At 40.6% G+C, this 14,339-nt stretch overlaps 1 protein-coding gene across 7 annotated transcripts in view; it reads right to left on the reverse strand.

Annotated features, from left to right (window-relative positions):
• Window positions 1-6,035: 6,035 nt before the first annotated feature.
• The window catches only part of EVI5 (ecotropic viral integration site 5), a 93,254-nt gene continuing 84,950 nt past the window's right edge, over window positions 6,036-14,339 (reverse strand). For all 7 annotated transcript variants that reach the window (XM_049807293.1, XM_049807297.1, XM_049807294.1 and 4 more), the window contains one exon: window positions 6,036-7,302. In XM_049807293.1, the coding sequence (XP_049663250.1) occupies window positions 6,997-7,302 (306 nt within the window). In that variant the 3' untranslated portion in view covers window positions 6,036-6,996. The remainder of the gene's footprint in view (window positions 7,303-14,339) is intronic.

Raw genomic sequence — 14,339 nt, forward strand, 5'->3', positions numbered from 1 at the left:
GAATCAGTAGAAATAACCAGGTTAGAAAAAGTCAGTGTAATTTCATGTGTGCGTCTTCGTTGACTCACCGTTGGTGACTTTTTAAGGAACAATCTTTCTCGTTTGCCTCTGAAGCGGGATTATAAACTCATCGGTGACCTTGCTAAACAGCGCTTTGACCGTGTCATGAAAGCAACAGAAAACACTACTGTAAATTACTATTAGCGCTCATTAACAATTCAGCCCTGGTTACAGTGAAATACATATTCGTCCTTATACATCGAAGTTCAAAATGTATACAGGTGCTTTGGGGCGTTTCCGTGCGGCAGGCGCTCGCTGCCTGCCGAGGCGCTGGATGCGCTGCCGGGCGGCGGAGAGCCCGCGCCGGGCGGCTCCGCTCGGGGCTCTCCTGCGGGAGCCACCGCGCCGAGCCCCCTTATGCTTAGCCCACCTGCAGTCGGCACTTTCTCTCTCACCTACCCCTTCCTCAGCTGTCTACAAGCCTTCAGCGAACATAAGGAAGTCGAACGAGTGAATCAAGGGAATGCTTAGTTCAGCGTGTAATCTCTCAGGGAAGGGTGGATGGTGCACGGGCACCAGGAGCAGACATGCGGCTCCTGGGGCGTCAGCTGTCTCAAACGACTGGAGGAGAAAGGGTACGAAAACGGCTTTGTTTCGTGATTTGCAAAACCAACTCGTGCCCGAAACGCACCCCGCCTTCCCAGGGATTCGCCAGGACGGACGATTTGCTTTACGCCGGCCGCTGAGGACGGGGAAAAGCGGAACGCGGGCGCTGCCCGCCGAGCCGTGCGGAGGACGACCCGAGGCTCCCGCGGGCGCCGTGTGCCGGCTCAGCTCTGTGTCCGGAAGGTGCGCGGCCAGCAGCCTCCCGCCGGGACGCGGCCGGCTCCGGGTACCGGAGCACAGGCTGGCGCTACCGGGGCCCGGCGGCTCCCCGCCACGCCGCTCCGCCTCGTGCGCGCGCCGGCGCCGCCGCGCCACGTGCCCGAGGGCGGCGGCGCGAGGCCCGGCGAGGCGGGAAGCGGCCCCTCCTGCCTCGGCGCCCCTGAGGGGAGCCGTCAGGGGAGCGTCCGCCGCGCGCCCCGCCGGGGAGCGGGGGCGGCCCGGAGCTGCCCCGCCGCCCGCGGTTTTGCCGGCTGCTCTGCACCCGCGGGTGCCTCGGCGCGGGGAGCCGGCGGGCGGTGCTGCTCCCGGGGCTTTGCCGGCCCCGGCTCGCGCCGCAACGCGTGAGCTTCTTTCATCTCGTGGACTTCCAGCCCCTTCGGTCGGGAACTCGCCCCTCACGCGTTTTACCTTGCAACCCAGAAATACCGCTGGGCTGCTGCCTCTGCGGAAGGCGGGACTGAAGGAAAAGCGCTGCGATCTGTAGGTAGGGCCCGAAGGCGATTCCACTCCGTAGCCTCCGACAGCCGTCGTCCCAGGGCTCTTTCCACCCCCGAGAGGAGCTTGTTAGCTGTCGTAACAGCACCCTGAAGAGAGGCGGAGGGACTAAGCTCTTATTATTTTCTCGGTTTATGGTGTGACCTATGTGCCGCAGTTCGGTAGCCTTTAAAAAGGATGGTCTTGTGTATGCGGTGGTCGTCACGTGGCACTGCAAGAGCTATGTGACAGGACCAAGTATTCTGTATCCCAGTGTGAAGAAACCAACAGCCAACGGTCCTGAGTTGGTGGAGGGATGTAATTCATGTCAAGTGTAAGGGATGGGTTTTAATAGAGCTGCTCTAATGCTTCCCCCGAAGGGAGTGTGGTACTCAAAACATAAAAACTTGGTAAGATACAGTTGAATGCGATGGTAAGTAAATGATCGTTACCCCATAGTGACAAAAGAGGGGAAGAAATAAAAGGAGGGGTTTAAACTAGGGTGGAATTACGTTGTAGTCGTGCTTCAGACTGAAGGAGCTACTCAATGTAATTTACCGCACTGTTCACAGCAGCTGCCTGATGTCACCAGATAAGGCACCAAAGGTGATGGGATGCAGAGGAGATCTTCACGTTCAGAAGTGATGAGACGCTTTGTAACAAGAGGAAGGATTTGAAGAACAGGATCTGACAGGTTAGCTGCTTGGTATGTAGGGGAGGAGGAGCAATTTGTTGTGTGTGGAAGTCAGGACTGGGAGAAGGCAGCGAAGAGGGTGATGCTGTGGGGAGCTCGTAACATACACACTTTAAAGTGATAAAACCTGAGACCACAGTTATCCAGAACACTTTCACTATGAGAAGCTGCTAGAACTTGTAGCACTGTGCATTCTGTTGGGAAGTGTGTCTTTTTGTATGTGTGTGTGTGTGTGTGTAAATATTTAATTATTTTTAACATATCCTGCTTATTGTTTATTTTTTTTCCCCCAGTATCTTGTCAGTACCTTCTTTATGTTTCTCCTTGTGGCATAAACATGTGCTGTAAATATGTGAGACATTAGTCAGTGATTTTGATAGCAATTTTTTTGATTGCTGGGGAAACCAAAGTAACTTCTGCTGCTCTCAAAGCAGATTAGAAAAGTAGCGATCACTGTGAGCACGAGCTGGAGAGGGAAGGTGACAGTACACTGTGGTGTTGAACGCTGGGATGAAAAGAGGGATTCCAACTTTGGTAAGGAGTGGACCCAGAACTTAAATCTCCATTATGAATAGAAGGAAGTTGAACCAATGGGTTACAGAATGTAGACTATGCAAAATGGTCTCAGGAATTTTAGTTCTCATAGCGGAACACTAGAAATTTCAGTCACTTATGCAACCGTATACAATTCTAAGAGCATGCCACATTGCTTTTTTTTTCATAATTGTGAAAGGAGATATTAATTGCTGGAAAGGGAGGGTGTTAAGCTGTTGTATCTTGCATCTAGCGGTTGTATCTTAGTCAATCCATGTCCATGTATGCATAGGCATCTGTTAGCATGTTTTCTCCACTCTCAAGGTGAGTGCTATATATAACCTCATACTATATAGAGGTTATGTTGAAAGTCAGTTTACCCTGTGCTTTTCAGTCCATCATTCAGAATCTCTAGTTCTATGGGCTACTGTGTAAATGTATTTATTTCACTGATTTTTTTCTTATGTCTTGAGCTAGTCTGTAAGAAAAACCCAAACCAACAACCAACCAAACCTATCAGAGAATTACAAAAAATACATATTGGTACAATTATATTGGTAAAAGTATTTCACAGAACAAAAATGAGCTTCATTAAATCCAGAACTAATGGATTGGTACTTGATACATAGCTTTCCTCTTCCCTCTCAATACACAGAGTCAGTAGCTGGTGCATAATTAAACATAACACTGTAGTTTCCACTTAGATTGTACTAACCTCTATTTTATAGGTTGATTTTTTAATTTTAGTCTCCAGGACTAGCCTAATGGCTTTCCTGGGGGATTTATATTACCCTCTACATTCCCCCAAAATGAGTTACATTATTTGGAGCCTCTACAGATAAAGGAATTAGCAGCACATCCAGTCTGAAGTGTGGATATTTTTATGCTAACGTATCTTTAGGCCATTCTAGCTTAAAATATAAATGTTGTATGAGCATCAGCTTTCACTAAGTCACTAGCATAGTCTCTGATATAGAACAGTGATTACATTAAAAACCCCAGAGAAACACACAATTCCTTCTGCGTTGCAGTTCCACAAAAGATTAAATTCAATAATACAAGATTTACAAAGTGGTTTTGTTAAATTTATGCAAACCCCTATGTGGATACTTCTTTTAATCACTTTCATAGTAATTTATTTTAGTTAAAATAATATAGGAAATTGCACATACAGTTGAAAATTTAGTAGAACCCCCCCCTACTTCGTGAATGTGTGTGAAGATGAGGCCTGCATTTTGTCAAAAAAATGACGAACATGAACAAACAAACAGTTGTTGACCCATGAATGTAATAAATGCTTCTTAACTTCACAGAAGCACTGTCTCCCAGCTAGTCACGTTCCCAATTTTTCACAAATGTTACAAACTTCTAGTACATGAAATGAAATGACTTAAGTAAAAAGAGATCTAACCATAAATGCTATTAGGAACTAATATACTCATTCCCTTAGCCTGGAGAAATAAGAAAATATAAATATTGAGGCTTCTTGAGCTAGTGATGACATCTGATTATCAGATAGGGAAAGCAGAACCATTTTCACTACCAAACATAAAACATGATTTACATGGAAACTCTGTATATAGCAGGGCATGCCCCTTCCCTATTTCACCTGTCTTCTTGGCTGCAGCACTTGCATATTCAAGAATCTTAAGTTTTCATGTTTACGTGCTTTTTTTACACTGAGCTCTTACAGCCTGTATGTAAGAGCAAATCTAAGAGAACAGTAATGTTTGTTAGAAGGTCACGCAAGCAAGGTCATGGTGTGTAGTGTAATTAGTATGCTTTATTTATTGACATATTAGTAAATCTATTATCTATGCTGTTGATGATCTGACATTATTCTGGTGCACATTCAAATTATAATACCCATATGTAAAGAGCTTAGTGTCATTTATTTCTGGCAGAATAGTTGCAGAAAAAGCAGGATGATTCTGAACAGCCTCTCTTGGTTTGTCTTCCTAGGATATTCTGTGTGTATCTAAGTCTTCTGAAACTCCAGCATGTCCAGCGATTCACCTTCATCACTAGAAGAGATGCAGTTAGTTGGCTAATGACTTTTGCTTTTCCCTTGATATTTTTATTTATGCTGTTATTCAGTATCAGTATTTATTCTATTATTATACTTTAAAACCACAAAAGTTCAGGAAATAACCCTTGCCAACTAATCTCATTTGCTATCACTTGAACAGTAAGGCAGTTATTGCAAAATCATAACACTTCACTGTTCAAACAGACAGGATTTTTATGACTCTCCAACTGAATTTTGCTCCTGCCACTTACTGCAAAACATTACCTTTAAGAGAAACTTGCAGCTGGTATTGATGACAGACAACAAGACATTTGTCACCTATCCTCTTGGGCAACAATTATCCAGGTGCAAACATAAGTTACGAGATGCTCATTGGAAGGAAAAAAAGGTAACTCTTACTTGTTAGTGGATAAAAGTCCTCCTGATTTGGTTTTGCATATATCAAATTTCCAACAGGGATCAGAATAAGCTAAGCTGCCTCAGAGATGGCAATCTCAACAGGCTATACTGGAAGCTATGTATGTACTGATAAGATGTGGGGAAATTTTGTAGAAATACTGAAGCAAGTTAGGAGCTGCAGAAATGAGTAACTTGGAATTTGTCACCCACCTGCTTTAAGATTTAAATTAGATTGCACCGGGGCAGATAATACTGTTGAGAGGCCCAGAATGTGCTGCTTCCATGCAGCCTTCCCTATCATTCTTTGAACATTTGTTCATGTCCTCAGTTGTGCTGTTTCTTTCCGAGGACACATTCAAAATAAAAGTAAAGGAAATGCCTAACAGGACTAGCAGATGCATTCAGTGGTATGCTTCCCCACTTTTGCAATTTTAAACAACTACACTGCCTCTCATGGGTAGCAAGATGGTTAACACATGTGCTGACTATCAGTTCCAACTTATGCATGGCTTCTTTTTTTATTAATAGAACAGCTGCAAACATTGCTAAAAAAGAAGTCTTAAGGATTGTTTAATTATGTAAGATGGCAATAATAGCAGCTATTAATATTCTTGACTAGAATGTGTCTGAGAGGGCAAGTGAGTGTTCATATGACAATAATAGAGTATCTTGCTCTGTTCAAGAAGCTAGGGCCATTTTACTGGATCTCAGTTTTCAGGAGTGTGAAAGCAGAATGCTCAGCTCAGCTCTTAATGCTGTGGTGAATCACAGCTATTTGGCAACAGGACCAATAGCTTATTTCCTAGATAGCTCTGCAATGTAAAACTGTAAGAAGACTGAGCTTACATATTTTTACTGCACTGACCATGCTTTCATTAGAACTAACTGTAAGACATGAATAATTTTTCACCTTATTTGAACTACCACTCTAATCTAGAGCCAGCAAGTAACTATGCAGTAACAACTATGCAGTAACCAAGGGCTGTAGCTTAGGAGTGACTAAACAGTAAATGCTGCAACCTTGTTAAATCATGAAAAATTTATTTTCATTACATATATATGAAGGTAAAAGATTTCAGTCAATAGTGTTTTGAACAAGCGCTTCCGACATGAACCTGTTAGTGTAGCTAGGCTGAAACTTAATGTAAAGTTAGTGTTTTGCCTTTTAGTAATTCATTTCTAGTATGTATATACAGAATTCATTTTCCTGTTAGAATACCAGAGACAGTAATATTGCAACATTTACATTCCTCATATAAAATGGTGTCATGTACATTTTCAGCTTGGTGTAGATATATAAATATGTACAAAATAAACATTATTGTAATTAATATATTCAGACCAGGTATTACTTAGCAACATTAAAGCAGATGCACATAGATTTAAGTGAAAATGGTGAAAAACACCTTTATGACATTAGTGACCATTATTTGTATATATAAAGTAGTACAGATAAAGGCTCCTCTTTCAAGCCTTCTGTGGGCATCCAATAACTTCAGTAAAAACAAAAGTAACTGAGAAGCATAAGATAATTATATATATGTGTCTCATGATCAGATGGGTTTACTAGGTTCCATCTTGATCACAAATGGATAACAATGTAAAACATACACATTTGTTCAGAGCGTAAAATATTGCACAAGAGCAATTTCTTTTGAGGAAAATAATTCCTGTGTTTGTGAATGGCAAAAATGGTTCTTATGCATTAAAGAAATTATATATTTGCAGTTTCTAAACCAAGGAACATTCAGTAATACTGTCACAACTGTCATCCATCAACTTCTTCCCAGTCTGTTTTATGGCAATGGTTTGTCATCAGCAAGATTTGGCAAAGAGAGAAGGAAGATAGACAGTACATGTATGTATTTGTCACAGGCCAGACCAGATCCAATAGTAACCTAAACCAACTGCTGGATAGTTTCAGTTACCTGACAATTTCACCCTTAAATACAAAAGTCTTCAATGCTAGTCACAGTGATAATCACACAGTAGTAGAGTAAGATTCCATTCGTCTCTGCTTGGAAACCATCTTGTCTGAATTCCCAGTCTGAAGGGCACTTTCCTCGGTATCACTGTCACTGCTGTCTACAACTGTGTGATCCAAAGCCATCTGACCAGTCCTCCTGTGTAGATGAAAGTTCACCCCACTCTCCTGTATGGAGTTAGTTATAAAATCTTCATCAGAAGAATGAAATGATTCATCATCTCCTGTGAAATGGTTGACAATGTGAATCCCATCAAAAGTGGGTTGGTCTGAGAAGTCTCTCTGGCCTTTTAGACATTTGATCTGTTAGAAAAAGCAGAAATTAACAATTAATCAGACCTGAAGAGTCCAGCAGCAAAAAACCCCACATTCCAAGAAATGTCTCATTGAACTCCTACTAAATTAAATTAAATGCTAGATCTAGAAGTAGCACATTTGATGATCACTTCAAAACTCAGCTGGAATCAGAACAAAGTGACTTCTCACTTCTGGCTGCCCAAGCAGAGACCATGAAAGAACATCTGAAATAGTACTTGGAATTTTCCAAAATTCTCCTTACACCCTGTGCTGGTTTAGAGTTAATTTTCTTCATAGTAGCTAGCACAGGCCCATGTTTTGGATTTGTGATGAAAACAGTGTTGATAATACAGGGATGTTTTAATTATTGCTAAGCAGCGCTTAAACAGAGTCAGGGCCTTTTCTGCTTCTCACACCACCCCACCAGTGAGTAGCCTGGTGGTGCACAAAATATTGGGAGGGGACACAGTTGAGACAGCTGATCCCAACTGACCAAAGGGATATTCCATATCATATGATGTCATGCTCAGCATATAAAGCTGGAGGAAGAAGAAGGAGGCAGGGGGACATTTGGAGTTAGGGTGTTTGTCTTCCCAAGTAACCATTACACATGATGAAGTCCAAGCCCTGCTTTGCTGGAGATGGCTGAACACCTGTCTGCCAATGGGAAGTGGTGAATGTATTACTTGCTTTGCTTTGCTTGTGTGTGTGGTTTCTGCTTTCCTTATTAATCTTTATCTCAACCCACAAGTTTTCTCACTTATACTTTTCCAACTCTCTCCCCTATCCTGCTGTGGGGGGGCAGTGAGCAAGTGGCTGTGTGGTGCTTAGTTGCCAGCTGGGGTTAAACCATGACACACTCCCAGAGTATTTCAGTTTTAAGGCTTAATAATCAAGGTACCTAGAATCGCTAATGACAGATTCCTCCAGGCTATTTACTGCATCTTTAATATCCCCATGAGGATGGTTTATGGTTAGTTTTCTAGAGTGGCTTATTTGTTTTGACAGCACTTTTGGCCTTCACATCTTACTTTTCAGCTCCATTCTTGCCCTTATCACCTAACTTCTCACTTGAGAAAAGCTCTCCCCAATCCCAAAGAGCAGGGTCCTAAGTGAATATTGCCAGTTTCACACAGCCACATTAAAAAACAGAGATATTCTTAGTTCTGTCTACACTGCAAGATCAAGTGTCTTTTCATTATCTAGTTTAGACCCAATGAGATTTCAGATTAAGAAGTATGAGAGAAACTTCTCTTTGTATGGCATAAATAGATTGCAGTTTCAATTTTAAGAGAAAATCAAACAAGACAAAAATGATTGACCAGACCATGGATACGACAACATTTTAACTCAAAATGCACTGTGGAGTGATAAACTATTACAACCATGTATTCAAGTTATTCAAAAGTAAAACCTAAAGCTCTGAAGTGTGGCAAGTCCCCTGTTAATTTAGTGAAAATAACTGCAACTCATGGAAGACATTCCCAAGGTTATTTTTTTTAGAATTTCACTTTAGCTAGCTTTTAGTAGCAACTACCCCAGGATCAGTTTGACAGTCGAAGAGTATTAAGAAAAAAAGTCCTAAGGATGCAGAAAACCATTAAAAATGCATTACAGAAACTTCCTAATGTCACTCTGGAAGCTTAAAAGGGAAGATGTACCAAGTGGTATTTTGTAAGCCACTTTTCACAGTAACAGAGACATTTCAGAAGTCTGAAGCAATATTCACTTTGATAAGTAAAAGGTGCATGTAGGTCCTTGCTATTGAAACCAACAGAAGACTTTACATATCCATTTGGGGAAGAAGGAATCTCCGTAGTTTCCATGGGCTTGTGCAAAAGATGAGAATAAAAAAGGGGTTGGAAAAAAGATCACAAGTCATAATCATGCTAGAAGCCATCAAGTCAGATATTAACAGCATGTAAAAGCTCCAGCTTTTAATGCATATCAAAACATCTCTGTTACAAATATGGGTACGTGCTGGAGATCTAAACCTTGCTTATAACTACACATAGTAATGTTAGTTTTTTGCATTTTCTTCACATACACATAGGCTGCAGTTGTTTCATGTGAAACTTGCTTGTGTAAAGGCAAGCAAAACTAAAAGTTCCATACTTTCACAGCATAATTCATGATGTAAGCAAAATCAGCTTATGCCAAATATTTAATACTGGACAGTAACATGTATCTGGAATAAATAATTTTTACTAGCTTATATACCTAGATACAGAAAGCCTCATACAGAGATTCTTGTATTTAGAAATATTATCCCTAAAAATATTCTGCAATACAGTCAGATTAGCTACCACATGAAGTTTCCAAAACAGCTATCAATTTTAGTCACTAAGAAAATAAAACACAGAAAAACAAAATGAAACCCAACAATTTCTCTCCACCCTCACCACAAAAAAAAAAGCCCTGCTGTACAAGTGACTACAAATTTCATATTAGAGTAAGAAATAAGATGCTTTTAGGTCTACACAGTTAAGTCATTGGTTCACCTGGAATTATAAAGCTGATACTCAATGTTAGTTGTTTTGAATATTCAGAAAGCCAAGCCAATGACCTCAACTGTTTTCCTGAAGACTTCCAACATGATACATTTACATGAATGTATTTAGGTAACATGACAAAATCATGGCTTCATGGTTTTAGGCAGTAGCCTTTCCAAACACCAAATGAGAGTCTATGGAAAATGCTGTTAGTGAAAAAATCATGAATAGACACAGCCTTTGCCAATTTCTAAAGTGAGTCTGAGAAAAAAAGTGTGTTATTTTTTGTTATTCTAGTGAAAGGATGCACAATCTGTGACCTTCCAGAAACTCTGCAGCTTTACACTTGCCTGCCCTTTTTCTCAAGTACTCCTCACATCCAAGGGGACCAGACTGGTAGGAAGAAACATGAATGTACCATAGAGAATATATGCCACAAGTCTATCGATGGTCATACAGTTCCATAACTTCTCTGTCTGCTTGAAAAATGGCCGTCTCAGCCAGAAGCACAGACAAACACCGTAGCATAGAATTTGTATTATGGGGATTGACAGGCTGGATAGCAACACTGATGAAGAGGACATGGGGGTCCTGACACACAGGAGGCTAACCATTAATCAGCAGTGTCCCCGAACAGTGACAAAGGCTAACAGCATACTAGGCTGTATTGACAAGGGCATAGCCAGTACATCATGGGAACCAATTCTTATCTGGCACTTCTTAGACTGCATCTGTCCTGTTCTGCACTTGCTACTTCACTCCTTCCTCAGTACAAGATATTCATGCATAGGTTTAGTGGAGAGGCACCAAGACATTTAGGGGCAGGAGCTTTATGCCTTAAGATAGCAGAAAACTGGTTCTTTACTGAAGTGCATGGTGGGAAAAGAGACATTGATCATAACACAAAACACAAGGTTGTGTTTGACTATGAAGGGAAAATAATTGCTACAAGGCTAGTTAAGAATTAGAACAGGTTGTTCAGAGACTGGGGACTCTCCATCCTCAGTGGGTTTCAACACCCAACTGACAAAGCCCTAAGCAACCTGCTTTGAATTTAGCGTTGATCCCGTTTTGAGCAGGCAGTTGACTAGAGGCCTCCCAAGGTCCCCTCCAACCTGAAAGACAGCTTACAATTCAGTGAGATGTGTGAAAAGCATGGGCAGTGGGATGCATCTTACAGTTCTTACGGCAGCCATTTTGAGTTTAAGAAATTGAAATACTTTGTACCCGCCAAAATTACTGTATTTAAAAATGTAAATGCTGTCATTTGAATCCAAATGCCTTTACATTAAATGTCGGTACATTAATTTATCACAAAACCTAGTATTCAACAGCATGTTACTTTTATTTTACAATTAGAAATCTGTCACTTTAATCTTGAAAATACTTAAACCAAGTTGTTTTTCAATTGAAGGTAGAACCCGATTTGCACCTTAATTTTTTTTTTAAACATGAATGTTGATGAAAGCAACTAATCTTCAAAAACTTAAAAGTATCCAGCAGAATAGGTTGGTAACAGCTGTGCACTATTTTCAGTTTTGTATATTTTCAGAGCTGAAGATACTTCAGGGGCACCCCAATCTAATATTTGTTCAGGAGCATTTCTGAAGAAGCCTTATTATCTGCCATTTCTGTTGCAGCAGAAAGGCTTTGCAAGGCTTCTCAAAGCATTTGGAACAACTTGTAGACAGCATGCGCTCCAATACAATTAGATACCAGTGGCTAATGGCAGCCTCTAAAATAGAGGTTTCTTAAAATGAAAAGTTTTGTACTCTCACATAACTTTACAGTCTAGCAAGTGAGGCTCTGCACTTCTAATAGACAAGCAGTATCTTTTTTTCAAGATGGGAACATAAGAACTATCCTACTGGCTCAGGGCAATGGTCCATCAGCCTAATACTCTGTCTCCAATGATGACAACAGGACTTCCATGTTGTTTTGTTTTTAAGGGAAAGCATGTGAATATGACCAATTTTTGCAGTCCATTCCCTTCATATTCCCAAGCCCCCACTCACTTGTCCAGAAACTGTTGTAGCAGATATGAGAGTACATCTCTTCCTAGCTGTTTCAGCATCCATTTATAGATCAGTTGTCCATGACTGATGATTTATTTGCTGTCTACCTCCACAGCTTCCTGTGGCAGCAAGTTCCAGAAATTCTTTTGTTTTAAACTAACCTCCTACTTGTTTCAGGAATTGCTCCCAAATTCTAATAATGCAGGAACAAGTGGTGAAAAGCAGTTCTGCAGTCATGATTCTGAAACTTACATAAACAACACCTCCCTCAGCCTTCTCTCTAAAACAAACTAGTCCCAAGCCTTTTTAGCCTCTCATGAACAGGCAGTACTCAAGACCACTGATCATTTTAGTTGCCCTTTAACCTCCCTACAGACCCTTCTTTAAAATCTCTACATCCATCTTGAGGTGTAGAGACCAGCCCTGCACCAAGGTTTTGTAGTGGCAATATAAACCACTTTATTTTGGTTTACTTCCTACTGAGGCCCAACCTTGTCTTGTCTGTTTTGGCTGCAGATGCACACCAAGCCAATGGTGTCAGAGGACTCTCAGCAAAAACTCAGAAATATCTTTCCCGATTTGTAACTACCAATTCTGTATTTGCCATCATGTAGGTATGGCTTAGATTTTGCAGTTGATTCATTACCTTATTCATACTGAAGCTTATCTGTCACTTTTTTAAGAGGGACTTCTTGAGATTCTTGCCATCAGTGTTTTATTTGAACATGGAAAAAGCTTGAAGTAGGAAGTAAAGCATTATGTCAATATCTTGTCATTCGTGTAGCCAAGCATATCAAGATAATGGGAAATCTGACTAAGGACTTGGAGCGGGGGGGCACGCTGACCCAACCCAAACACCTCCCTACCCTCCCCCTAAACCCTAGTTCTACTCTACCCTTACCAGTCCACCTGAAGGAAAAAGAACAGCCTTTTTTCTTGCAGCCATGTTGAGCAGAGTATGGACTTACACCCCAGGGTCTGTCACTTCTGTTCTCTTTTGTGCAAAGAGCCAGTATTGGTTAAAGCCCTTCAGTTTTGGATCTGGCCCTCCTTCATGTGAGGGGAATTAGACCTCTGTCACCCCAACAAGTGACATTCAAATGAACCTTGGCTGTTTCTTACTGCTTCAGTTTTGCAAGAATCTCAAGTCTTATCACATCTGTAAAAAAACCCAGTCTGGTAAACCCACATGTTTTGCTTTTAATTCTCAAATCCAGGTCGTATTGTCTAGATGACCGCAGCTTCAACCCAGTTTTCACCACAGCACATTCATGTGATCTTCAGGACATTTCAAAGGGTTAATAACATTATGTGACCAAAATGTACATCATCATTATCCCTTCAAAAGCCAGCTGAATCAAGAACAGAATCTTAATAATAATGTTTGCATTTATGTACCTTCTTGTACCTAAAGAATTCAGCATTTTCAAAACAAACTGTATATCCTACTGGTCAACACATGAAAAGTCGTTAATTGTACATGCTCTTAACGGGTAACAGTGTACTTTCACAAATTCAGAAGAGCTGAAAAAAGTCTAACAATCAGATCCTCAGAATAAACTTTCTTACCTGATGCTGACTGCCTCATCAAGCCAGGCATGAAGGAGAGACAGTAAAGAGACATTTAGAAGTTTCAGTACATTTCAAAAGTTATTCCATGTTAAATCATAGAATCATACAATAGTTTGAAGGGAGCTAGTCAGTTCCAAGCAATTTATATTTCTAAGCCCCTTTGTTTTTTAAATAGGGAACATGAGTAAAATTTTCAAGTGCGACTTCGTGAAAGAGAGTTCTACTTAAGCTCTGGGAGGCATTTTTATGTTGTAACCTGTGAGGTTTTTTTAAAGCTAGGAATTCAGTGGTGGAGTGAAGTAAAAAATGCTACTTTCTGCTCCCTTTAAAAGGCTTCAGTAACTGATTCCTGAAATTTACTCAATTCTGAAGTAGTAAACAAGAGCTTTAAAAAGGTTGCCAATAAACATTCAATCTACTCACAGTAGGATAAGCAACCAATACACAAGTGAGATCAAAATATGACAAAAATATGACCACTGCCTTGGGTGAATGAAATTGGTTTTGGCAGAAGGCAGTATGTTAAATTTTTATTTAAAGAATAAAGATACTGAATTCTCAGTACTTCTAGCAAGAGGAATCTAAAAATCAGAGTTCCCTCTTTATTTGTCTCCACCTTAGTAACAGTAGAAAGTCTTTGTAAGATTTCCTGCTTAAAAACCAAACACGATTCAAAAGAAAACTACATTGTTGCTGAAAGTATGATCTAACCACGTTAGCTGAAGAGAAACAACTCATAAGCATTTTCAAATACCCGTCCTATAATTCAGAAAAATATTGTCAACTTGGCAACATGAAAAAGAGAGATTTAGAAGTCAAAATCTAATTACAAGCCAATTAAAAATATCAGTTATTATCTATTAAATTATAATAACATTTAAAATGAATAAAAGCAATTTAATTGGCGTTCTTAAAAATTCCTGAGACCAATGGTCCACAGCATCTAATGACATCCCTCATCATA

The sequence above is a fragment of the Accipiter gentilis genome, chromosome 8, assembly GCF_929443795.1.
Source record: "Accipiter gentilis chromosome 8, bAccGen1.1, whole genome shotgun sequence".
NCBI classification, from domain to species: Eukaryota; Metazoa; Chordata; class Aves; order Accipitriformes; family Accipitridae; genus Astur; species Astur gentilis.